The sequence below is a fragment of the Malaclemys terrapin genome, chromosome 4 (assembly GCF_027887155.1).
Source record: "Malaclemys terrapin pileata isolate rMalTer1 chromosome 4, rMalTer1.hap1, whole genome shotgun sequence".
NCBI lineage: Eukaryota > Metazoa > Chordata > Testudines > Emydidae > Malaclemys > Malaclemys terrapin.
The window spans coordinates 54,624,370-54,651,864 of NC_071508.1; the positions used below are offsets into that span (position 1 = coordinate 54,624,370).

At 39.8% G+C, this 27,495-nt stretch overlaps 1 protein-coding gene across 1 annotated transcript in view; it reads right to left on the reverse strand.

Annotated features, from left to right (window-relative positions):
- TRIM66 (tripartite motif containing 66) overlaps window positions 1–27,495 on the reverse strand; it is a 70,279-nt gene that overhangs the window by 39,951 nt on the left and 2,833 nt on the right. The window contains exons 3-5 of the mRNA XM_054026152.1: window positions 16,104–16,207; window positions 12,965–13,112; window positions 947–1,079 (exon numbers count right to left, since the gene is read on the reverse strand). Coding sequence (XP_053882127.1) covers window positions 947–1,079; window positions 12,965–13,112; window positions 16,104–16,207 — 385 coding nt within the window. The remainder of the gene's footprint in view (window positions 1–946; window positions 1,080–12,964; window positions 13,113–16,103; window positions 16,208–27,495) is intronic.

The following is a 27,495-nucleotide window of genomic DNA, read 5'->3' on the forward strand; positions in this document are numbered from 1 at the left end:
AAAAATATTCTTTGATAATATATGCAATACAAACCTTACAGGCCACATTACTAGCTCACACCCTGAGCTGCTGGACTGCACTGATGAGAAACTAGTATTTATAGAAAAAATTTCAAAGGGACCTCAATCTGAGCATCCAAAATGATGCACCAAAACCTCAAAAAGCACCCGTCCTGTATTTGCACATGCACACCACATTTACCACCTAAACACACAGACTGTCTGCACAAATATAGGCTGCAGTAAAACAGATGTCAGTTTCATTGCCCACATTAACTTGCATCCCATATTCTTCTGTTTCCCTTCTAACCCCTTGCCATGCTCCCACCTTCCCTTCCAATCACAAACCCTCTATATCCCCCCACATCCAACACCTCTGTATCCCACCCATCCTGTCCCATGCATTAGTACCCAAACATAGTCACAGACCCACCTCACAAAAATCTCCTTCAATTTCGACATAAAAACTTCCCATGGTGCACACACACCTTCTCACAATCACAGTCAAACTCACAACGTTGACCTCAGAATATCTTTATATTACTTTATATTATTATATTAAATAATAATAATACTTTATATTATTATATTAAATAATACATTATAGACTCTTTAAATAAAAGTATGTCTATTGGTGAGATATCTTAACTATGCCAGGGCCAGAATTCAGGTTAGACTCTGATTGTGAGGAACTGGATGTGCACCTGGTGGTTGGGTAGATACTGGAATTGGAAGGGTATGAGCTGCAGAGTCTGTGAGCGTGTCTGGGTATTAAGCTGTTTGGGTGCAAGGCATGTGAATTGAGTTTGGCATGCCCGTTAAAGTTGTATTAACCTGTGATTTCCTTGATTTTTGGTGACTATATTGATAAGAAATGCAGCTCTGCAACCTCAAGGCCATGTTAACAGTTTTTAGGTGGGGTCAATCAGGAATTCATGTTTGGTACCTGTGTTCCTTGTGTTCGGTCAGAAGGCAGTTGCGGCAAGTAAGGACATCACAGGTCTCACAAAACAGTTTAAGGCTCTCTTGACAGTGGATTGGACAAAACAAGGAAAACTCGTTTGTTCCCCCTTCAGTTCCTGGAGAATATAAGACAGTGGAGCACTGAACACTAATTGTAACTAATTGTAACTGTGGTACTGCAAAGCTACCTTAGTTTTGCCTTTTACATATTGCAGTGTTGCCAACTCTTATGATTTTATTGGAGTCACGTGAGACTGACTTTTTAAAAAACATGAAAGTTTAGTTTCTCATGTAAGTTTCTAGCCTTTATGGTTGCAGAGCAAAACTTGAAAACATGACCTGAGTGCAGCGTAAAGGCTCAGAAACCAGATCACAAAGAAAAAGAAGCCAAATTGTAATATTTTTAAAATCTCATGATTTAAGACAATTTCATGATTTGGGGCGGGATTGATTCATGATTTTTGAATGCTTGAAGTTGGCAATACTGATACTATAACAAAGAAACTGGTGTAACATGCAGTAAAATAAATATGTTAAGTGAATCCAAAGTCAGGAAAGAAACAAGGAGATTGTTTATTCCTAAAAAGGTGTCTATGGGTCTTGTTTGGCTTCTGTGGTCAAATGCAGCACTACATAAACTTCAACAACTTATGGTTCCTGCACCTGCTCACTAAAACAGGGTAAGCACTATTCCCTAAACAGGACTAATAAGCAATGCACAGTGGGACTGCGAAGTGGGAGGGTTGCATGTATGCAGTCTATACTTGCCTCCTCCACATGTGGAGGAATTGCCTTAGAAAGAGAAAGAGTACGAGAGCAGGGTGAGAGAGAACTCAAAGGGGTGGTGAAACAAGAGAAACAAAGCCCCCTTTCTAGAATTATATGCTCACAAGTGCATCTATGTTGAAAACTCAGAAGCTGTGTTCTTGAATCCCAGAGGCTCCAGATAAGTGTTCAGACTTGAGATATCTAACTTAGCCCACTCACCTAAACATTTTAATTTTCACCCGTCACTAGTTCATAATAGGGCAAAAGCAGTTTACAGAGCACATTTTCATCTGTGAAGACCCAGCTTAGGTTGCAAGTGAAAATAAATGTAATATCTCCATATTAGTTCTACTTCATGCACATCACCAAAACATCACAGAGTTTGGCATGACAGGCAGTCTTTGCTGAAGAGAGGCTGAAGGCTCAAACAGGTCAGGACTAAGGTGTTGTCACAGAACTATGCCGAGGAATTCACACAGCCCCTACCCATAACATGGCTGACTCTAGCTCATGTTATTAGGTCTTTTATAAGCATTATATTTGGGGGGGGGCACAATCACATCCCCAAAGGAACACCCTTGTGGAGACTGTGTCGTGTGTTGACACCATCTCTCGAAAACTTCACTGAAGTTACCAACTCTAGATTAATAGTCTTCAGTTCCCTATTTATAAAAATGTGGATTAGACTACTTCCTTTCTTCCACACTTTGCCTGGTATATCTATCAGACACTAAGCAATTTGGGGCAGTGACGGCTTCTTACTATGTGTCAGTACAATCCCAAAATCAGGCCTTTATGGGGCATCTGGGCACTGCTGTAATACAAACAAATAATAATACCAACAATACTAATCTGACAACAAAGAAACGGTGTACAACAGGCCAGTGACTAATATGGTGAATAAGCCTTCGTGCAGTTAAATCACAAGAAGAATCCAGAGATGGACTAGCAGCTTTGAACCAATGTATTCTAATAAGACACATTTGTCTTGAAGCTGGTGATGTCTTTGTTTCATAGGATGTCGCCAGTAAAGAAAAAAGAAGGACCAATCATAGAGAGTGAACTCTTGCCATCTCAAGCAGATCCCTAGTTTATTGTGGGTTTACGTATGCAAAAATATATCACTCTGCTCACAGCTGAGTCTCTCTCTGATGTACTATATAATACATATCTATCCTTAGGTGAGCCAAGATGTTTGGCCCAGAGAGCCAAACTATTTCGAAATTGAGAAGTGTTGATTTTCGTTCAAGACCATTGCTAATACAAATTTGTAGACAGTTTTTTTGTTTGTTTGTTTTTTTACACATGCATCAACCACGTTAGTCCCTGTTCTAATTCAGTCACTTAATGCTAATTTCAAAGTCATGATATAAAAGGCACAACAGACTCATGAGGTTTGCTTACAGGGAGGCCCTTCTTGTTTCTGACACTTAGAATAAAAGTATGGATGGATAGAATCCATCCCCTGCCTCTCGGGACAGCATGAATCTGAGCAGTTAAAATCAAGTATCTTATTGCCTTCTTGGCTAGATTTCCAGCCTATTCTTAATATTGATGATTAGGTTCATTTACTTCCTCAAAATTCAAAGCTGTCTTTCTTTCCATCCTGGATTTAATGTGTAATAAGATCATTTGTACGAGGTATTAGATCAAGATTTTTATGCAACAGCATTGCATATTTTACATTTTTGATGCATTAGTAACCATGGTGTCATGTTTTATTTTTCATGGATGTGTAATTACCTGACATTTTTGTTTTGTATTATCACTATGTAAAATTTTAATAAACAGTATTATTAAAAAATGGAAGTTGAGCCTGAATTTTATTCATCCCTCTCCTAATAGCCTTCTATCCAAGAAAGAACTCATGCTTCATGAATTCACAATCCCATGTTTTCCATGGTTCTCTAGTTTCAGTGCAAACACCTGCTTATGCATTAAAAACTCACCTCTGCAAAAATCAAGCAGTTAGATGTTCAAGGGTGATTTTCCTCTACCTTATCAGAGCAGTGTACCAAATGCAGTGAGCAACATAATCTGTACCTCAAGTTTCATAATCTGACAAACGTCTAGAGATGTTCTGTGTCTCATCTCCCAGGCAGGCTCTTGAGAGGCAGGATGGTTATATTGTGAAAGTACAGGACCAAGGCTACCCCTGCTGTCTGGGTTTTGAGGACAATGCAAATAGCTCTTGCTTACAGTGGGAACAGTTTTTTAAGGTCAAACTAGTCCAAGTACAATGAAACACTCTTATTTACTGTCATACAGTAAAAGCTTCTACTTTGCTTTCTCCCTCTGAAAGATCTGTAGCCTACTGGTGATTTAAATCATTCCAAAGAAATCAATGTTTTCTCAGTATGATGTCAGATTTAAAAGACAGCCACTTTTCAAATGGAAACTAGGGAGATACCCTTGTCAGCTAAAATCACACAGATTCAAAGCCACATTACTCTAGTAACTCCCAGGGCTCAATAAACATATCAGGTGCCAATTGGCAATCTCATTACACTGCTTGCATTCTACACCTACTTTTATTCTCAGTTCAGAACTATGCTCTCCATGTAGGAATGATAGTTATCATAATCCAAGTCAGTTTATTGAGCATCATATCAACAATAGTAAGAAATCATTTGCCCTATGTACTGGCACTACCATCACTTTTCTTCAGAATGTGAGTTTTGAAACAGATGGAGAAAATAACTACACCTCTACCTCGATAGAACGCTGTCCTTGGAAGCCAAAAAATCTTACCGCGTTATAGGTGAAACCGCGTTATATTGAACTTGCTTTGATCCACCGGAGTGCGCAGCCCCGCCCGCCCGGAGCACTGCTTTACCAGGTTATATCCAAATTCGTTATATCAGGTCGCGTTATATCGAGGTAGAGGTGTATCTAGTTCACAGAAGCTTAAAATGGGCATTTTTAACTATTAAAAAAAAAAAAAAAGATGAACACATATTCACCATTTTGGATCACCATTTCCAAGGCCTGCATACAGTAACTATCCTTATCTCAAACCAATATAAGACAGTGTGATCTCTGTGGGTATGTTTACACTGCAATTAAAAATCCACAGCTGACCCTTGCCAGCTGTCTCGGACTCATGGGACTTGAGCCAAGGGGGCTGTTTGAGTGTGGTGTAGATGTTTGGGCTCAGGCTGCAGCGCAGCTCTCGGACATCCCCCACACCTTGCAGAGACGTCTACACCATAATTAAACAACCCTTTGGCTTGAGCCCGGCAACACTGAAGCTGGCACGAGCCAATTGCGGGTTTTTAATTGCAGTATAGACATACCCTGTGATACTAGAAGGGTAGCTTGAATTTTCTGGCATTTGAAGACCTGGAATGTCAATTGGGGTTGGGCAAAATCAACTTGCCTAATTAGATCCATCCCTCCAGCTTCATAGGTTTAAAATTTGACTTGAACAATTACATGTGAATGCATGTTCATGTTGGAGAGACTGAAAAAAGAGCAGAGCATAGCAGGGTATTCACTTGGCACTAGCCTAACTTTTGAATGTGAGGAGTTCTTCTATGCCAAGGCATAGCATACACTTCCATTTAGCTAGGGGGGGGGAAATGTACTAAAAATTGAATCTCCTTTGGAAAAAAACTGGGCGGGAATGAGAGGGGAAAAAAGGTTATGGTTTTATTAATCTAAAATACAGTCGGAGAGGTTCAGAAAACTTTGAACATCATGAGGTTTGCCTGGTATCAATGCAAAGCCCCTAAGTAAAAGACTTCTTCAGAGCTTACTCTCCTAAGACAGACATTTTTTCATATAGCTTCTTATGCTGTAATAAATCTTCTTTCACATCTTCAGTGCCTATCTTGTTATCCTCCTATGTTTATTACATTAATTCTATGAACAGATTTCATCAAAGTTTATGTCTATGGTAGTCACAGACCCAAGAAGATATTTTTTTTTCAAACTATCAACAAAAATCAATCTATGAAAAAAAGTACTATTGGCCCTCATTGTACTGGCTCCCTTCTTCAGTCAATGTTAAATAAAAAAAACATTCCTGTCCATGATTTGCTCCAACTATCAGCCACATTGCAGCTTCACTTTATATTCATAACCAGCAATGTTACAGCCAGGCCCTCACACTGTTGTTGGAAATTCCATAACGGGTCAGCTAACAGGAAAACACCGATGCAAACCAACTGTGTACAAATGCTAACAGGAAGAAAAAAAAAGGAGAAAAACTATTTATTTGGATTTATACACATAGCCATTAAAAATGAGTGCCCATCCTTTGTTTTAGGTATACCCTGACAAATAGCTATACAGCTATGAAACAGACCACTCTTGTAACCTTCCCCCATTTAACCCTTAATTAACATAGCCAAACCTACTAACAGTAACACAGCAGCAAAAAATACCTGGAAGATCACCCAACACAGCCTTCCAATCCCCTCCCAGCTAGAGAAAACCAAATGCCTCACAGCATGCCCTGAAGGTCAGAGCAGGGAATTCAATGAGTTCCAAAGCTTAACAGCCCTCACAGCAAATGACCAGCCAGCAGCACCCTCTCCTATACCAGTGTGTCCCCAGTACAGACATCTCCATTGAGCAAAACTGTGGCACTACAGAACAGGGAAGGGGGCAGTCTTTCCGGTATGTATGTTTCCGGCCATTCAGGGCTTCATAGCTCTAATCCAGCGTCTTCAGTTCTATCCAGTACTTAACAGATAGCCCAAAGCATTGATGACATGAGCTCCTGGAAAGATGTACCTGGTAACAAATGAGTTACTGAACTGCACATCAGCTTTACATCCCTAATTGATGTCCTATTAACCAAGCTATGAATTGCTCCTTTTGTAGATTTAAAAACAATCAATTTCCCATTTTTTTCTGTTTTAGCTATGTGTGGGGGTAAGAGTAAAATGGTAAGAACAGTTTTTAGTTAAAGCCTGGAATTTGCATCTAAAGGACTTGTAGCACAAATAAACCACAGGTTGGTTTTCTAACCATTGTTTGTCAACAGTGTAAACTGGTAAGCCTCACACAAAATTTAATGAAAACAAAAAAGGTACCCTGAGAATCAAAAGAACAGACCTGAAAATAAAATTATTCTGTCCATGTATTCAGCACTTTTATGCTTATCCTTAGTAGAAAGTTTAAAAAAAAATTTAAGACACACTTTGGTAATAAATTATTTACTCATATCTGTGTACTCAGATTATCCCAACTGAAAAAATATAAAACAATAAAAGTCCCCATATAAAAGAAACTTAACTTAACAAAAATATTAAGATGGGTGAACTGGAGTACCTGGACTTAAATGAGGATACTGCACCATTTAAATCCAGGCACTCAAGGTACTTATTGTGTTTTTATTAAATTAAATTGCTGTTTAGTTTTTGTAAGTACATCAGAAGCAAGAAGCCACTTGGATGATCAGGGCACTGGATGATCAGGGTTTTAAAGGAGTGCCCAAGGAAGACAAGACCATCGTGGAGAAATTAAATGAATTCTTTGCATCAGTTTACTCTGCAGAGGATGTGATGGAGAGTCCCAAACCTGAGTCTTTCTTTTTAGGTGACAAATCTGAGGAACTATCCCAGATTGAGGTGTCAATAGAGAAGGTTTTGGAACAAACTGATAAATTAAACAGTAATAAGTCACCAGGACCACTTGGCATTCACCTAAGTGTTCTGAAGGAACTCAAATATGAAATTGCAGAATTACTAACTGTGGCATGTAACCTATGACTTAAATCAGCCTCTGTACCAGACAACTGGTGGATAGCTAACATAACAATGATTTTTTTTAAAAGGCTTCAGATGCGATCCTGACACTTACAGGCTGGTAAGCCTTAACTTCGGTACCAGGCAACTGGTTGAAACTATAGCAAAGAGCAGAAGATTAGATAAATTAAGATGATATCTCTGGGAAAAAGTCAACATGGCTTTTGTAAAGAAAAATCACGCCTCACCAATCTATTAGAATTTTTTGAGGTGGTCAAACAAACATGTGGACAAGGGTGATCCAATGGATGTAGTATATTTGGACTTTCAGAAAGCCTTTGACATGGTTCCTCACCAATGGCTCTTAAGCAAAGCAGGCAGTCATGGGATAAGAGGGAAGATCCTCCCATGGATCAGTAACTGGTTTAAAGATAGGAAAAAATGGGTAGGAATAAATGGTCACTTTTCCCAGTGGAGAAGGTAAATAACGGCATCCCCCAAAGATCTGTACTGGGACTTGCACTGTTCAACAGATTGATAAATGATTTGAAAAAAAGGGATACGCATTGAGGTGGCAAAGTTTGCTGATGATACAAAATTACTCAAGATAGTTATTCAAACCTGACTGCAAAGAGTTACAAAAGGATCTCACAAACCTGAGTGACTGGGCAACAAAATGGCAGATGAAATTCAACGTTGATAAATGCAAAATAGTGCATCCTGGAAAATATAATCCCAACTACACACACAAAATGGTGGAGTCTAAATTAGCTGTTATCAAGACCGAAAGAGATCTTCTAGTTGTGTATAGTTCTATGAAAACATCTTCTCAAAGTGCAGTGGCAGTCAAAAAAAGCTAACAATGTTAGGAACCATTAGAAAAGAGATAAGAAGACAGAAAATATCATACTGCCACTATATAATACATGGTACACCCACATCCTGAATACTGCGTGCAGTTTTGGTCACCCCTTCTAAAACATATATTAGAATTAGAAAAAGTACAGAGAAGGGCAACAAAAATGATTAGGGGTATGGAACAGCCTCCACTTGAAGAGAAATTAAAAAGACTGGAACTATTCAGCTCAGAAAAGAGATGACTTGGGTGGGATCTAATATAAGTCTATAAAATCATGAATGATGTGGAGAAAGTGAATAAGAAAGTGTTATTTATCCTTTCACATAACACAAGCACCAAGGGTCACCCACCAAAATTATTAGGCAGCAGGTTTAAAACAAATAAAAGCAAGTATTTTTTCACACAACGCACAGTCAATCTGTGGAACTCATTGCCAGTGGTTGTTGTGAAGGCCAAAAATATAAATGAGTTAAAAAAAAAAAAAGAATTAGATAAATTCATGGAACATAGGTCCATCAATGGCTATTAGATAAAATGGTCATGGATTCAATGGAACTCATTGCCAGTGGTTGTTGTGAAGGCCAAAAATATAAATGAGTTAAAAAAAAAAAAGAATTAGATAAATTCATGGAACATAGGTCCATCAATGGCTATTAGATAAAATGGTCATGGATTCAATCCCATGCTCTGCTGTCCCTAAACCTCTGACTACCAGAATATGGGACTGGATGACATGGGATGAATCAGGGGATGAAAGTGCCCTGTTCTGTTCATTCCCTCTGAAGCATCTGGCATTGGCCACTGATAGAAGACAGGATACTGGGCTACACACACAAAACTGCATTAAAAATATTAAGTTGCAAAGTCAAAAATTCAAAAGTTAGGAAATGCCAGAATTAACATTGATGTGCAACCTTACTTAGGCCCCCTTGTGTATATGCATTGATACAGGCTTTAATTATATATCACATCACACTAGTTTTTCCACAGGACCACTGCTTCCTTCACTGCACACAAGGGACAGTACTCACTTAATGAGCACCTTTTCTATTTTTTGTTTATCCTCATTGTTCAACGTGTGGCCCCAGGCCTTATTTACTGCACGCTATTCAAACCCTTCTCTGAAGACAGAATCATTAATTTCCTCATGGCCATTTCTATAGTGGTCATTAATATAGTATTGGAGAGCTTCATAAATATTAATTAATTTATCTTCACAACACTCTGGTGAGATGAAAGGGTATTATCTCCACTTTACACATGGGCAACTGAGAAACAGAGAAATTAAGGTCCAAAGGGTCCACTAATTTTGGGTGTCAAGTTGAGCTACCTAGGACCTGATTTTAGAGTACTTAGCTTTTTTTAAGCACTTTATATATTCAAAGCACAGCTCCCATTGATTTCAGTTGCAGCTGTGAGCGTGCAGCACTTCCACAAATCAGACCCCAAAGTCTCAAATCATGCACCCAGAAAATGAGGAATACACAATTAGTGACCACTTGTGAAAAGTCTGATGTAAGTGTCTTGACCAGCATCACACAGGAACTCTGTGGCAGAAGCAGGTATAGAATCCAATTCTCCAGGGTAGCATTCAACTGCCTAAACCATGAGGCCATCTTTTCTCTTCCTGCCATCCCCTGCCTCATTTATTACACACCTTCCAATTTCTGCAACAAATGATAACAGACACAGATAACAGCTTCTTAGTGAAATACAACTTCCTAACGTTTGATTACTTGCCGTTGCAACTTTAATGTTCTTTTAACATAGATTGTATGCAATTTCCTAAGTCTTTAAAAAAAAGCAAACTGAAAAAAACAGACATTCATATTGACAGCCAGATGGTTCATCAGCACAGCTGGAACCTTCAGATCACTGCAAGACCTCTACCACTTAAGGTAATGGAGTAACTCAGGGGTCGGCAACGTTTGGCATGCGGCTCGCCAGGGTAAACACCCTGGTGGGCCGGGCCAGTTTTATTTACCCGCTGACGCGGCAGGTTCGGCCGATCGCGGCTCCCACTGGCCACGGTTCGCCATCCCGGGTCAATGGGGGCGGTGAGAAGCCCCGGCCAGCACATCGCTCGCCCGCGCCGCTTCCCACTGTCCCCATTGGCCCGGGATGGCAAACCGTGGCCAGTGGGAGCCGCGATCGGCCGAACCTGCCGCGTCAGCAGGTAAATAAAACTGGCCCGGCCCGCCAGGGTGCTTACCCTGGCAAGCCGCGTGCCAAATGTTGCCGACCCCTGGAGTAACTGATAGCAATAGTAGGTCATCATCCTCCATGTGGACAAGCATTACAGGGGGACGAGAGACAGATTCTGCCAGTGAATTTCAGATATTTGCTGAAAGCAGAGGAATGATGAGACTCAGGAATCTTGGGTTTCATTCCAGGCTCTGGAGGGAAGCATGCTACAGTGATCACAGCCTCTTCTGTCTACTACCCGCAAGATGGACCCCTTCACCCCAGTCCCAGTCGTCTCTTCCTCATCCCTAAATCCTCAAATCAGTCCCAGTCTATTTGCATACTCGGTCCCAATCTCCATGCCTTAGTCTTATTCCAGTCCCAATCTCTTTGCCCAGCCAGTCCCACTTCCTCCCCCATATACCAACTCCTTGTCAGATCTGTCTTCCATCCTCCCTCAACTGGTTCTCAGGCTCCTTGTGCAATCAGTCCCAGTCCCTCCCTCTGCCCCCACCTACTCATCCAATCTCCCTGTCTCCCTGTCCCAGTCTCCTTGTCCAACATGTCCCAATCTCCTCCTCTCCTCCAGTTTCTCTCTTCCCCTACCCCTATCTTCAATGCCAGTCTCAATACCTGGCTCCTTGCCCCAATCTATTCCTTTCCCCTCCCGTTTTGTCCAGAACTTGTCCCCTCTGCATTCTTGTCAGGCAGCTTCCTCCTTCATGCTGCTTGGGCACAAGCAGAGAGGTAGCAGAAAGCACAGGAGAGCCAGGCTCCCTAACATGGCCTGGACCTACCATTACAGGGCAAGTCTGGCCTTGACCCAGTGGCCCAGGGCCAGAGAACACCCAGTTGCTCTGTGAGGATAAAAAAGCATTGCCCAGTCAAATGTAAGAGCTGTGAGGGGATGAGCATTCTCATTAAGCATAGACTCTTCAGCAATTTTAGCTTCTAAACTTTAAGAAATCTCTACTGAGCATGTGCAAACTGAGATGTTTTTCAAAGGAAGTCCCTGCTCCAAATCACAGAGGTGCTAGATCTTCTCAAAGGTGGCCAGAATTTTTTTAAATAGCAAAAACAGAGTATTTTTCCCTAGCCTCATTCTTGGAAATAGCTGAACCATACTGACTCAACTTTCCAAAAATATTCGGCTTGAGACAGACTCCCAGCATGGAACATTTCAGCCAGAATGGTTAAAGTTTGGCACAGTTATAATCAACTGAATACAAGGTCTTATAATAGAAAGTGACAAGTAACCTTAATGATAGCACCGTGCTACCAGCCACACTTCTAATAAGCCTGGCTTATACTGATGTAAGTGTCCACAGAGCCTTTTGCAACAGTTTAACATAATCGATTTTCCATCATACATTTAAGTTCTTTGGGGCATGGACTCCTTGTTCTGTGTTTTTCAGAACCTAGCATACTGGGTTTTTGATCTATAACTGGGGCTCCTAGGTACTACCACAATGCAAATAACAACTAAATTGTTAAACCACAGCAACTTTGTGCATAGAAAAGCCCCTAGATTCTTTATCAAAAATCCTTCTGGATTAAAGAGCAGCACTGAAAGAAGCCCTATCAGGCTCTCCTGGATGGCTGTGACTATGGGACATGAGAATGGAAGAATTTGCATTTATAACCTGGAAGCATTAAAGAGTTCCGAGGTGTTCAATTTCCAGTGGAAGTGCTTTCTTTTCCCGGTGAACGCATAGCACAGGGGAACATGTTGGGTTATGAGAGAGTTATCTATTAGAAGAACCGCTAAGCAAAGTTCACCTCCTCTGATACAAATGCTTTGAGATGAGGGCACACTTGCTTCCATAGCCCAACATACATCCCAACATGATATCTTTTGACTCCATGGACGTTCACATCCAATCTATCTCAGGATAGAGCAAAAAGGAAAGTTTCCAGCTTGGGTGATAGGCTCCAATCTGAGCCAAGCTTAGGCCTGAGTTCAGGTATGTGGCTGGACATCCATGGACACTGGAATAATAGTCCAGGATCAGTTTATGCCTAGCCCTTGCACGGGTGTGCAGGGGGATGGAAAGAGCCTTCCGCTTCCTCCCGCAGACCAAACACCAGTGTGTTGCAAGGGGGCAATTGGCTTCAATTGCTTCTTTGGTGTGTCCCTGGAGGCACATATCCCACAGGGAAGAGCCATGTCCACACAGGCACTCTGGGATCAGCCTGCAAGATCCTAAAGGATCGTACAGCCTCCAAAATCCCTGCACACTGGTAGGGCTTTTTGGAGGGATTGGGCCTCCCTGAAACACAAGCTCCAATCCTCCCCATGGGGTGGGGTAGTATTGACTTTGATGGGGCAGGATCAGCTCTTTGGAGCTGTAGAATGTTGTCTATCAAATCCCCTTATTGTAGGCGTAACATTTATTCACAATCATGCAAAGTGCAGACCCTGTGGAGGTCCAGTGTTTTCATCTGAATTACCACACACACAAAAAACACAAAGCTTCAAAGTTTATGTTTCTACCTGAAGAGCCCTTCAGGGGGACAGACAGGAAATGGTCTCCAGTTTCCTTGCCATGTCTGTGTTCCTCTGTACATGAGCTGCACAGCCACTTATTGCAGTTAGTACACAGACTGTGAGCAGGTCTCTTCTCTTTACACGCAGAACAACTCTGAAAAAAAAAAAAAGCTGCAATTTCATACAAGTATAATTAAATGTAGAACTCCTCCAATGAGCTTGTAGAAACTACTACATTTAAGACACTGATTCAAAACCTTGGAGGTTTGGTTACTCCAATAACTGCGAGAAGCGGCCCTGATTCTTTTCTCTCTTACACCAGTGTAATTCATTGACATCAATGGCATTACTCCTGGTTTATATTGGCGCAAGAGAGAAAACAAGATCATCCTTGGAAGTGTTTAAATCAAAGCTAAATGTCTTTCCAATATTCTCTTGTTTAAGAAATAGTTACACTATAGTATCCAGGACATGGTCAAGATCTTGGAGTATCACTTTGGTGATTTTACACCATTAATTGCTCCCCTAAAATGTGACATTCATGTTGGTTACCACCTGAATGCAACGGGAAACCTCTACCAAGGTCAGAATAGCTCCAAGATGCAGGGTTTGATCCTATATTCCTTTTGCACCCAAAATTCTCATTTCCTTTAGCAACATTACCAAGTCCAATTTGATCAAGCCAGTTAACAGATTTGGGCATAATTTTCAGATTTAGCTGCCTAAAGTTAGGAACCTAAATCCATATGTAGGCACCTAATTATGAGGCCTGAATTTCAGAGGTGATGAGAATCCACAGCTCCCCATCAGGCCATTTTTATGGAACTAGATGTCAGCTTTAGACACCAAAGTCTGAAAATACTGGCCTTTATGTCTTTCTAGCAGCCTCATAATTTGAGGGCCTTATGTTGCTCCCGCTGATGTCACTGGCTAAACTCCCACTGACTTCAGTGACAGCAGGATTGGGCCCTGGTTTTCTCCTATTTTTCCTTTTATAAAGGCTTCACTGTTATAAGATGAGACTATTTATAAAAAAGGAACAATCTTAAAATGATGCTGGGAAAGTTCTTCATAGAATTCCTGTACTCCTGTGCGAATTGTTTTCTTTTTGAATTGCTCTTCGGAGTTTAGGGGACTGAAGAAAAGAAAAATCTTCTTACTGGAGATCTAAGAAATATCCCAGTGCCTTTGAAGAGACTAAAAGATTTATTCATTTGATTTCCTTCATACACTGTCTCTCTCTAGAAGGTAGATGAATTGAGTTATGATAATTAAGAAAACTCAGTGTAATAAGAACTTTCTAACACTGCAGCAGCATTGTGTAAATTTTGCTCTTACTATCTTTGAAGAGTATGTGTGAAAGTGATCCTTCTGGTTTACATAATGATACATTGCACATATATAGCACCTTTCATCTGAAGATCTCAGGGCACTTTACAAACATTAGTCACTGAATTCACAAAACACCCTCTATAGTTAGGTATGTATTTCTAGAGATGGGGAAAATGAGGCACAGGAAAGTTAAGTGACTCAGAGCAATTCAGAGGCCTTGGTAATCAACAGAAGGCTGAACAGAGATAAAACACAGGAGGCAAAGATGGTGTTTGCCTTTATGCTCTTCTCCCACTGGATCCTGGGGCCAGTCTCCGGAACAACTTAGAGCAACCTCAAGGCTTCTATAAGTCGTTTTGGCTGATAACCCACAAAGGACCATTCCACTGGCAGTGCTGGGGTGCAGCAGTGCTCTGGCTGTACCCTTGATATGTCCCCTAAGCTGGTAAAACCAGCTAAAGGAATCTCCAATGTCAGAGGAATCTTTAACTGGATATTTAAGCTGGTTTTATACCTCCCTAGAACTGACAGAGAGGCACAGAGCAGATGGAATGGGGCCATGATCTGGCTCAGAGATTTGAACCCAAGAATTCTAGGTCTCAGTCCCTAGCTCTAACCACCGGACAACACTTTGGATTCCAGTAGAAAAAGGATAAAATAAAAGAGTCAATAGTTTGTAAAGTAGTTTTGATTCATTTAGTGCTATTTTAACTCCTTATTCCAGTGCAATATAATAATTTTCCAATGTCTTGCTTCCTCATTCAGGAAGGGTAGTATAGGGAGATAGAGAGAGCAGAAATGAACAAGAACAATTCCCCTGGTGCTGCACAAACACTTAAATACAGTGAAAACAGTACAATTAAAATAGGTTAGGAGAAGACTATACATAACTAAAATACTAAATTGCAAATCAACTATTTAAAATGGCACATGAGAAGCATCTTTGTCTCCAGGCATATTGTTTACATAAGGCCATCGTGAATGGCAAAATGTCTCCAACTTCTCAGTTACGTCCATCCCATCCTGTTGAAAGACTGAAAGTTCTGGGAGACTTCCCTCAGGACTCAGAAGAACTTTATTTATTATTATTATTATTAGACTGATATCCTCATCATTTAACAGAAGTAATCAATTTGAGACAACCCTACGAGTAGCCTTTGTCATTGCTTACCTGGCCCTGACAAAGGAACAGAGGATACTGAGAAACACATAGGGAAAGGGGTCCAGCATCTTGCTGGATGCATCAGATGCATTGATTACCTGAGAGTTACTTTTATAATGAATGAAGCATAATTCAAGAGTGAAATCCTAGCTTGTCACTGAGAAACCTAACTTTGGTGGTAAGTGAGAGTTAGGTTTATTTGAAAGACAATTCTACCCACTAGAAACTTGTGTTCTGTGCTACTCAGTTTGATGTTGCAACAAGTCAACATTTTCTGTGCTCCACTGTGGCTAGTGCTGTGGTGACTGACGAAGTTTTTTCATGCAAAACAACTGTTAAGGGAAATAGTTCCCTCCGAGGGCCAACCTAGGGGCTTACCAGCAGGGATTTGTATTGCCACATAGTTATGCCCAGAGCCCAATCCTGCAGCACTGAAGTCATTGTCAAAGATCCCACTGACTTTAATGCCTTGCTCTTCACACAGGGTGAGAAAAGTGCTTTAGAGGCAGTATGTTCAGTCCGTGGGGATGACTGAAGAGCTGCGGTGAAATTACAATGCTATATAAAGCTACTCAAATGACATAAACTTTGGGTCTGGTTATCGGTGTTCAAAAGACTCATGCTGCAGCCTATTTAGCAGCCTCCACTTACCCTTGCCATAGCTGGATTTGCTGTGGGAAAGTCCTTGAGAAAGAAATTTTCAACTACATCCCCTGCGAAGCACGTCTGTTTGCACACAGGGCATGAGAGGATACCTGAGCAAAGAAACAGAACAGCTGTATGAATCAGGAAATGAAATAAACCACACTGAAGTACTGACAGTTCTTTGATATCACACCAAAAGGCTTAGTTCCAGGAAACTTAACTCTTCATCAACTAACGAATTACATTTGCCTAGTTTTGGGACAGTACAAAACACTACTGTGACTGTGGTTCTATGTTCTATGCTGCACTTATCACTGTGGTATTTGAGTGCGTTCAAATCCTTACAAGATCTTGAAGCTCTGATAAAAACTGTTAATCCACCAGTATTTTCTTACATTACCTATTGTTCTTTTGGGACAACCTTTCATTTCCTCTCCACTGGTGAGGCCTCAGCTGGAGTACTGTGTCCAATTCTGGGCACCACATTTTAGGAAAGGTGGATAAATTAGAGGGAGCCAAAAGGAGAGCAACAAAAATTATAAAAGTTTTAGAAAATCTGACTTATGAGGAAAGGTTAAAAAAACTGGTCATGTTTAGGTGTAAGAAAAGAAAGACTGATGGGGGTCCTGACAACAGCCTTCAAATATCTTAAAGGCTGTTATAAAGAGGATGGTGATCTATTGTTCTCCATGGCCACTGAAAATAGGACTAGAAGAAAAGGCTTCATCTGCAGCAAGAGAGATTTAGGTTAAATATTGGGAAAAACTTTCTAACTATAAGGTTAAATTCAGGAATAAGCTTCTGAGGAAGGTGGTGAAATCTCTATCACTGGATGTTTTTAAGTACATACTGGACAAACACCTGACAGGGATGGTCTAGATACACTTAGTCCTGCCTCAACGCAGGGGGCTGGGCTTGATGACCTCTCAAGGTCCCTTCCAGCCCGACAGATTTATGATTCTACAAAAAAGACTTTGGGAGTTTTAATATTCAAGGGAGTAGTTGCTATGAAATCACCAGGTAGAACAACTCATGTGAGTAAGGGGCTGTAGGACAGAGCTCTTTCTTGCCTTGAAATTCAGATGGCTACTGTCTTGTCTTTTCCAGGGGAGAATGAACACTGATATTTTCTATACAAAACAATATCAGAATTCTGTGTTATGAATTCTCATACTATTGACACGTTAATAAGAACTAAATCACCAGTATTATATTTTTCTGAACTATTTGCCTAAATAGACCAGGAATGTTAATGTGATTTTTTTTTAATTCCATATATTAGTTTGAAAAGGACAAAAGGATGAGATTTTCAAAAGCACCTAAGAAAAACAGGAACACAAATTCCATTGAAAGTCAATGGGACTTGTGCTTCTTATTTTCTTAGACACCTTTGAAAATCCCATCCAAAGTTCTTTAGCCAACATTAAAACCAGAACTCTTGGAAGTTAAACAAATATAACAAGAGGTTCTGCAGGCTAAGAGCTATATGTGATGGGTTGCCCCCCTTCAAGATGCCACCTAATCTGCTGAGATACCACTGAGCCCGCCTGTTCTGAAAGCCTGGGCACCCTTTTTACCTGTCTTGCTGAGCCAGGCTTTTAAGCCTCCTCTAGCACACACAGAGGCAGGGCCACACCCAACTACAGAACGACACAGACACTGAGATCAGCTCTGGGAAGACTCAGCTTTAAGGGACTTGTCCGAGCACTCAGGTGTCCTCCTCCCTTGGAGTGCAGACCCAAAGGAATATTATGAAATCCACCTCCTCCCTCAATGTGGAGGAAGGTATGCACAGCCTCTTACCCCTCCCCCACAATTATGAATTGCACAAACTGGGTTATATTATAAACAAGAAATAAGTTTATTAACTACAAAAGGTGAATTTTAAGTGAATATAAGAGATAACAGACAGAACAAAGCTGATTACTGAGCAAATAAAACAAAATACGCAAGCTAAGCTCAATATACTCAAGAAACAGGTTACAAAATGTAATTTCTTACCCTAAATGTTATTTTAGGCAGGTTGCAAAGTTTCTGTAGCTTAGAGTTCCAGTTATATTTCTTTTCAGACTGGACCCCCATCTCAGTCTGGACTCCCCACTTGCCTTTCCTTCAGGTGTCTTTAGCAGTCCTTCTTCCTGGGCAGACTGGCCACGGAGAGGAGGAGTCCCGTTTGCCTTCCTCCCCACCCTTAAATAAGATTTACATAAGGCGGGAATCCTTTCTTTCCCAAACTTGACCTTCCTCCCCTTTTAGTGGAAAGTTACCAGAAGTCCCAGGTAATATTTAGTATCAGGTGACAGGACCACCTCACCTAGTAGTGTCACAATTACATCCCAGGATGCCTCCCAGGAGGGAGAGAGATTAGTATCTTCACAATCTTGTTGTTTCCTCCTGATGGCTCATCAAATCTGATGGGCTGGTGGGTGTCTTCCCAGTACACACCCAGTTGTAATTGTTACATATTCCTAACTTTATATACAGAAATGATACATACATAAAAATTGGATAATCACATTCAGTAAATCATAACCTTTCCAATGGTATCTTACATGAACCACCTTGCATAAAGTATATCTCAGTTATGTCATATCCATATCATAAGTATATTTCCATAAAGAATATGGAGTGTAATGTCACATTATAGAAGCACAGATTAGATAGTACATTAAGATCTCACTTCACTTCCGTTTGGTATTTATTTGCTATTGAGATGCTCAAAAAGAGTCTTTAAATCTCAGGGGAAAACTTGTTTCCGGTAATGAACAAGGGCTTGATCCAAAGCTCAGTGAAATCAATGGGAGTCTTTCCACTGACTTCACTGGATTTTTGTTGATGCCACTAATATTAGCTACTTTACAAACAGTTTGATAAATATTCCTAATTTGGTCACTTTATCCATCACCTTCCTTCTCCTGACACACTAACATTTTAGATAGCATACAGATAGCACTCTGAACAGAGAGTACACTCCTCACTTGAAAATTAGGCCTTGATCTCAGGTTGATCACCCAAAAAATTAGGTATGCAAAATGACCAGTGACTTTTGAAAATCTAGGCCTTGGTGCTCCAAAGCAAAACATACTACACAGGTATAGGATGCATTGGTGACATCAGGCTGCTTTCTCTTACACTGCAATTTAGAGTGGTTATTAACATAGTAAAGACCCAATTCTACACTTCTGATGTCAATGGGAGTTTTACTGAGAGAGGGGGAAGTATAGTGATGTAAGAGGACTAGGCAGCTCATGTAAGGCCCACCTTCATTGTTCATGCCTCCATCCCCCTAAGCATGATGTCACTACGAAACACAATCTATTTTATCCACTTGTCCATTTTGACTGTGAGCTCTTCAGGCCAGGGACTCTGTTATCTGTTCAACACATCTTACCTAGTGTACAGCACCATATGCAGCTACTGCACTATGGAAAATAATAAAAGTAGTTTCAGAATGACTGTGTGCACAAGTTAGAAACACGCATCTTGATTGCTCAAGATAGAAACACGCATAATATACAAACAGGTATAATATACACTGCCTTGCAATAGTTTTACATAGCAATCACTAATCAAGGTCAAGCCAAAGGAGGAAATAAGCTGCCCGCAGAAACAAAAGCAGGTTTCAAGTTTCTGAGAGGTCTTTTCACTATGACAGAGCACTTAACACAACAAATACCGGAAGAGAGAAAGAAATTGCTCTACTCTGCTATCAGTGATCTCTTAATAAGTCTCAGTGTCTAAGGAATGATCATTCAGTTCCTCTCCTGACTAGTATACCAATGGGAATTTTAATAATTACAAATGTTGGGAACCAACGTTGCCATTCAAGTAGCTATCCCAAGCTCTGAAAATGTACCACATCAATAATAACCCTAGCCAGTTCACTCATGGGCCTCTTGGAATAGGAGACTCACATTCTTGACACACTGTATGGTGGGTTTTTTTTTTCAAAGGGCAAAAATCCACTTTTGACTACGATGAAACCACCAAAATCATATACATGTGTGAATTATAATGGACTTGAACCTAATTCCTCAGAGATGAGGGTGGTGCATTAACCCAATAAATCTTTTTTAATCTTAGTCCTTAACTTTCAAGTGAGCATAGAATTTTGGCACTAGGCATCATCACCTCCTATCTCTTCTCAAGCAATCACTTTATAATAACTGAGGGCAATGTTTTCTAGGGCTAAATGAGGTAAATTTATTTAAGTTTTTGTTTTTAGTAATGTTTTTAGACTGGTGATCAGTTATGACATCAAACCAGAATGATGTTATTATACATGCTGTCTTTCTTAACTAAAAATATTATTCTAGAAAGAAAATGTCTTGCAGAATAATGTAATATTAAGTTGTCCATTACTCTTGACTAACTAGATTTGTGTCAGCGATTCTCTAAGGTTTGAATGTTTTCCAGTTGCTTAGTGTTAATTGTCCTTGGGATCCCAATCCTGCAACATTTTGTCAGATGAACATGCCTAATCACAGGCCTGATATTACAAGGTGCTGAGCATACGAAATTCCCAGGATTGGGTTTGTGTTATTTTCATAACAGCATTTTGCAGTTTAAGTAATTTGGCAGAGATTGCGCAGATAAATCAAATTCCAATATCAATGTGTGTAAATGTGCATTGGTGGATCATTCAGTGAGATCTGTGATTAAGTTCATTTTCATTTATAAAACTTTTTAAAAACTTAAAATTTCATGCATTCTTGTCAGAAGAACCGAACTTGCCAAGAATTGTTCTCGCTATATAAAAATTACATGACTCCTTTACAGGCTCTGCTCTTGAAATAAAAGTAAAACATTTAAAACGTGTATAGTGTACTATTTTCTTAGCTCACATTAAGGGCAAGACTGTGCCTTTGTCCTGGGTTATTGCATGGAATAGGAGGAAGACCTTCCCACTACCTGTGTGATTACATAAGGCCTATTCCAGTTATAGATGGAGAGGTGTGGGATACAGGCCTGTGTACACAGGTTGTGCTGGTTACAAACCATCCCAGTAGCGAGGGGTTTGCATGCAGCTGGCACCACTGTGATGTGTCATTGGGGGCTTGAAGCCTGATGGAAGCCAGACAGCAGCCATAAACCAGAAGAAATGGGCATTGGAGGGTTTCATGCCTGGGGGAATTCTGTGGTGGCAACATTATATATAGAATGTTTGTGAGAGTATGTATTCTACGTGAACTTTTATTTGCCACAACAAATGCTGTAGCAAACATGAGTGCTGCACATTACTCTGTAAACATCTACACCCATTAATCATTTACTATTCCTGTTTACATACGACATGTCATCACAGATCAATATTTTTACACAGAGGACATTCTCCGTATACAATGTTAAAGGAGGACTAATGGCTATCAGAAATAAAGGGTACCATCTTTTGATGTTTGTGGGAACATCTGTATGAAAATCTCCCATTTATATCATGGGAAGAATGGACCCAAAAGTCAGTTACTAATCATTCTTTCCACAGAACTATTACAAGCACAGTTATTCTCTTCACGTGGCCTGGGGCTGGGTTTTGTCTGAAAATTAAATACCTACTTTAAAGAAAGATTGTAATTTAAAAGACAAAATATAACTGTTTCCACACATATTTAAAATATAACATTTCACAACATCCTAGTTCCATAACACTGTCCTTGTTTTGCTATTTTGGCTATTAGTTACCATATCTTATTTCATGTTCTATCTATTTATCTATGACAATTGTAGCTAATTGCCTTAGTACCCAGGCAATATGTCAAACTGATATTGTCCTATCTGTGACAGTGAAATCTTTCTCTGCTTATCAGAAATAACATTTCTCTGTGCACCTTTTACGTAAACCATTAACAACTCTGCTCTCTAGAGAAATGTGCAAATATAACAGGTGTACAAGCATACCTAACGCAATCTATGCTATGGGTACAATGCCATTACCACAGCCCTCACAGGCCATTATCATTGGTGTAGGCAGGGAAACCTGTGAATTGCAGTATGGGCGGTTCCTAGACTCAGAGCTAGCTTTCAAGATGTCATGTGAGGTCTTTATATGTCATCTGCCACATGTTTGTTTTTTTTAGGAACAACATGAATGAAGAAGCAAATAAACACTGATTAATAAATTTGGAATAAAAGTGTACTTTGCAGGTAATTTTTTAAAAGACACATGGATCCTACTCTGATACTATCCTAGTCAATGGGAATCTTTCTGTGAATTGGATCTGGCCCTTGGAGACTTTGAACCAGTTCCTTACACACATAATATTGCAGCCCAATCAGTGTAAAAACTGTAAATTCCAGACCAGTGGTTCTCAACCCGCAGCCAAAGCAGCAAACAGGTGCAGCCCATGTGACGTCCTCAGGGCCATATAGGTAGTATATATATTGTGTGGATGCGGCCCATATAACACAGAGAGCTGCATATGTGGCCCACAATGGTAAATAGGTTGAGAGCCACTGTTCTAGACTGTATTCATGCCTTAAACAGTTGGCAAGACACCGGCTTAGGGCTACAGAATGCTTCTCACAGTGACTCAGAAGAAAGTCAGTCAGCAGCGCAGTTTCTGGAAATGGGAAAATACACGGAGTTTAATGACAGCTGCCCCCAAAGTCATTATTCCACTTGGATGTCATGGTGGTGCATACCCTGAACTATACATGACACACTGGAATTTTTATTGGCTGGCTGGCAAAAGCAGTACTTCAAGTATTTCCATGTCAAGGGCCATTTTATGCAGATCTGTCACATACTGTAAAATGGGTTAATACTGCAATCATGCATTTTTGCTACATTCCAGTATTATGCAGTTAGCACAAATATTTTATAATAGAAATTATATCTATTCACTTACACTTAATAGGGTGCTTGTGGCCTCAGGCAGGTTAACATGAATTTTAATTTGTACTTATCTGCCAGAGACCAGGGAAATGCAAAATATAAATAATATTTACTCTTTTATAGGAGTCAGAATTAATGTTTTAAAGAAATATTTCAGCCTCTTTCCACTCTTAAAAATAACACGGTCCTCGTGACTGTCCAGGAGCCTCATTTATTTTGAGAAATGCAGTCATTAGTAAATTTGGAACAATCAGATTGTTTGACGCAGAGAAAGTTTATTCTAATTTAAAACACTGGATATCTAAAATTGAAGCACTAGGCACTACAGTACCCAGATTTTATACCCCATCCATGACACCGAAGTCAGTGCAGTTGCACAGAATGTGAGTCAGCACAGAACATGGCCCCAGATACCAAACCTGATATTAGGATCTTTATTACTGACATGCATTCAAATGTGGGAGAACTCTGACCATCTAAATGTCTTGGACTATGTCTGAAACATCTGGCTAAATGAGAGTTAAGTAACTGTGACTTCCAAACCTGAAGCTCCTATTAGATACATTTCTGAGATGCTTCTAATTCTCAAGTCCTCAGTGTGAAGAATACCAAGAAAAGTCAGGAGTAGAAGGAATAACAACTAAAAGAAATTACTTGGAAAATTCTAAATACGTGGCAATACTGTATGGGGGACATCCTTCCACTTAGGAAGCTGCCATTATGCATTGCTAATGGGCTAAATATCTCCCTAATAGATCATGGGCTATTCTTGAAATTCATGATTAAGATTTTTTTCCCTTCATGATAAACATTTGCATCTTGCTGAATGAGTTCAGTTCAGAAAATGGGACTTCACTTGTGATTATATATATATATATATAAAGTACACTGTAGAAATGCTCAACACACTCCTCAGATGCATTCTACAAAAGCCTAACAATATTCTTGACATTAAAAATAGACTATAGAATGGTTATCCAAACTAATCATAATTAAATTAAGCAAGCTGGACAAATAGCCTGTATGTACTTTTACAAACAGTGAGACAAGTAACAGCTGCTCTAAGAGTATGAATATAAAGTGCTTATGCTAAATCTCGCTGCAAAGCTTATACTTAAAATGTAGATTGCTGCTAAAACACTGTTTTCTTAAATAAATATCAAAACAAGGAAACTCATGTTTGCTTACCTGTCCTCTGGATAAACAGTCACCTCAAAAGGTACACAAATCAAAGTCACTTAGCTCAGGAAATGGGTGGTTATTAAGCAGAAGTGCATACATAGTACCCCCTAGCAACAGCCTTTTCTGTACAGTATCATTTGATGATGAAAGAAAGTGACTAGACCTTTCTGCTTAGCATCTGGAACTGCTTTCCCTTCTTCACTCAAGAAACATTCTCAAAGTAGCAGGGTCAGGATAAGAGATAGGTTATTAGAAGGCACACACCCAAGATCCACCTTATTTTCCTCCCAGTTTCTTTTTTGCTCTCTCCTGAGATGCTTTTAGGCCTTTTTAAAGTTTTCTTGGCTGTATTTTTCCAGAAGTGTTGAAATACAGATCACATAATAAGACAATAACAGCATCCACTCTCTTTCTTGTTGGATTGTCTTTCAAAGCTCAGAGTAACTTTTAATACGTGCTCAGAAGGAAAGAAATAGGAGTCTCTCTGCTTCAGCTAAATGAATATCACAAAGCCATTCACTCTCAGGGTACCCTCTGCAGACTGTTCCCTACAAATCTTTCTACACTTCATCTCTCAACATTACCTATAAACAACAAGGTTCATTTGTTTCAGGAACTTGTACTTTACAGACAGCTCATTTAAATGTATCATTATTACGGCATCGTTGGTGAAGGAAAGCATTGCCCTAGAGACTCACTGTTTATACGTATGAAGAATGATGCAATCGCTGTATCTAAATAGTAATCCAACACGGAATTATAGGATTCAAACAACAGACTCTGCATATCAAGAGATCAGGAGCCAAATTCAACTCCAGTGCAATCACTATATCTGAATCGAGCCCACTATTTCTACCAAAACTTCTAGAAACAGAAGCTGAATCTCTTTCATGGGTAAAGGGATGCTGAGACCCCCATATTGTTTATATGTAATTTACTTTGGCAAGGAGATAGGGAAAAGATCATAATTTTATGCAAAAGTTCCTAGGAGTAAATTAGCGCCTCCTGTTTACTAATCAGTTGAAATAATTAATCTTCTAGTTATGACATCACAATTCATTGATATGCAGTGGATTATGTCATCACAGAGGATAATAACTTCAGGGAGGCCAACAAGGATCCTAAGATTGGACTTGAATACAATTTCTTCATGAGTTGTGGATAGGCCACCTAATAAGCCAACACTGAAATTCCAGGTACATGCACTCATAGCTATTTCTCAATATATCTGACCTACTACCAGGCACCACAAGACCAGTGAGGGCCACTGTGTTTTGAAGTCATTCCCAGAAAAGTCTTCTTCAGATGATGTACATGAAGGAATAACACCACTGCTGCAGCCTTGAAACTGCTCCATCATTCCTTCATGATGTTCTACGAAGCATGAAGAAAAGCACTGTGGAAGCTACCATTAAGAAGGCACAATGTGTGCACACACTGGAGTTATAAAAACACCTCTCTTTAGACTTAGTGGTGTTCTCACTTTGCCAAACTGATGTTTGCTCCTTTTTCATGGATCACAGATCCTGCAAATTCAAGTCAGCTATGTCACGCATCTCAGCAATGGTAACCAAATTGCAGGTGCACAAAACATTCACATGAATGAACACAGCAAAGTAAGAGTCAGTGGGCCCAATATTCAAACACAAACACCTAAACTGGATATCTAAATCCCACATATGGAGTTTTAAAATCAGAATTCAGACAAACAATACCAAATTCTAAAACACATTCAAACATACACACCACTTGCCATAGGTAACACATAGGCCTTGGAGTATGCCCTGGAGGTCAACAAACATGGACTCTGACACATCACATGGAGAGGGAACCTCAGATATACAAATCAAGTTACGCAGTGGATCTCAATCTCAATAGGATAAGATATAAGGAGAGAGAGGTCTCCAAGGTATACAGGACCTACAACATAATGAATTTTATGAATCAAAAACTGACACCCTGAAAAAAACTTTTTCAAAAAAATTTTATGAATCAAAAACTGACACGCCAGTGTAGTCTCTTGACCCCAAGTGCCATATGCTCCCTGAGAGAAATACCCATGAATAAAGGGCTGATGTGTCTGAGTGCCCTTCAAATTTTGCCCCAAATACAGTAAATTGCAGTAATCCAATCTGTAGATAACAGAGGCATGGATAACTGGTGATGTCTATATCTCTTCACCAAGCATAGAGACCTTGGCTGATTTTAAACTATAGATCCACCACTTCTAAACTGAGTATCACAGGACTCAACTTACAGTTTTGTTTCAAGGCCCTCCAGCTCCAACCTTAAAATCAGGCTTTAACACAAGAAAAGCTCAACTCAAGTGTCTGCTTAATAAATCGGTACAGGCAATTAATTTATGATTGTTCTAAAAATTGCTGATCATCATAAAGAAACAAGTAGCAGGCATATCATACACATCACATTTCTACCTGCTGTCCAGACATTGCGCTTCTTGCCTTACCCTCTTTCCCCCAACAAATACCAGGATAATTATTCTCAGAGATCATTAGCTAATGCTCAGAGCTGCTGGCATGGTTCATGGTTTCCTTAGAGACCCAATTATAGGCTATAGGAAACAGTTTTAAAGAAAACTCCCCCTATTTTACAGGTTCATATTTATCTAACAAAACCCAATTGCTTTGCTTGCCTTTTGGGTCTGGCAGCTGAACCACAGAATGAGATGAGCCAAATTCCCCAAAATTTATTTAAATGGACCAAATTAGAAGCCTGTGAACAGCAGAGGTGCTTTTCCATGCTTCATGATGAGGTTTTCTTCCCTCCCCTTTTTTAAAACAATTCATATTTTGTGCTTGCTCAAAACCTCTTTGTGAATATCTAATTAAAACAAATGAGTATTCTCTTTCAGAATTAACAGATGTAATATATTGCATCACTTGCACCATGTGATATTGCGTCAAAACATGATTATTTGTTGCTCTCGTAATCTGGCTGCTATAACCTAGGCCAAATTGAAGTTAATAGCCCAAATGCTTCTTAAAGATCTGTACAGACACCCACATTTTAATACAATCCAAAAGAATGCTTAAATCAACATGGAATATTGCATGCTGGGACCTGTAGTCTCCACAAGCCACACTTTCATATTGAAAGTGAGTGCAGAATAAAAGGAGACAGAGTGATTTACTTGTTTCGTAAAGAACAATACACTTCTCTCACTAAAGACAGCTCAGAATACATGAATGCTAATGTGATCATCAGTTAAGCAAATTTTTGATGCCTTTGACCAATTATCTATAAGCTTTCACAAGTAGGGATTATATAGTAGGGCTGCTATATAATATCTGCTCTTCCAGCTAAAGACAATTGTATATTTTCAACAACAGTCATGTTGCCTCCATCTAAAGGTCTGCTTTAGTT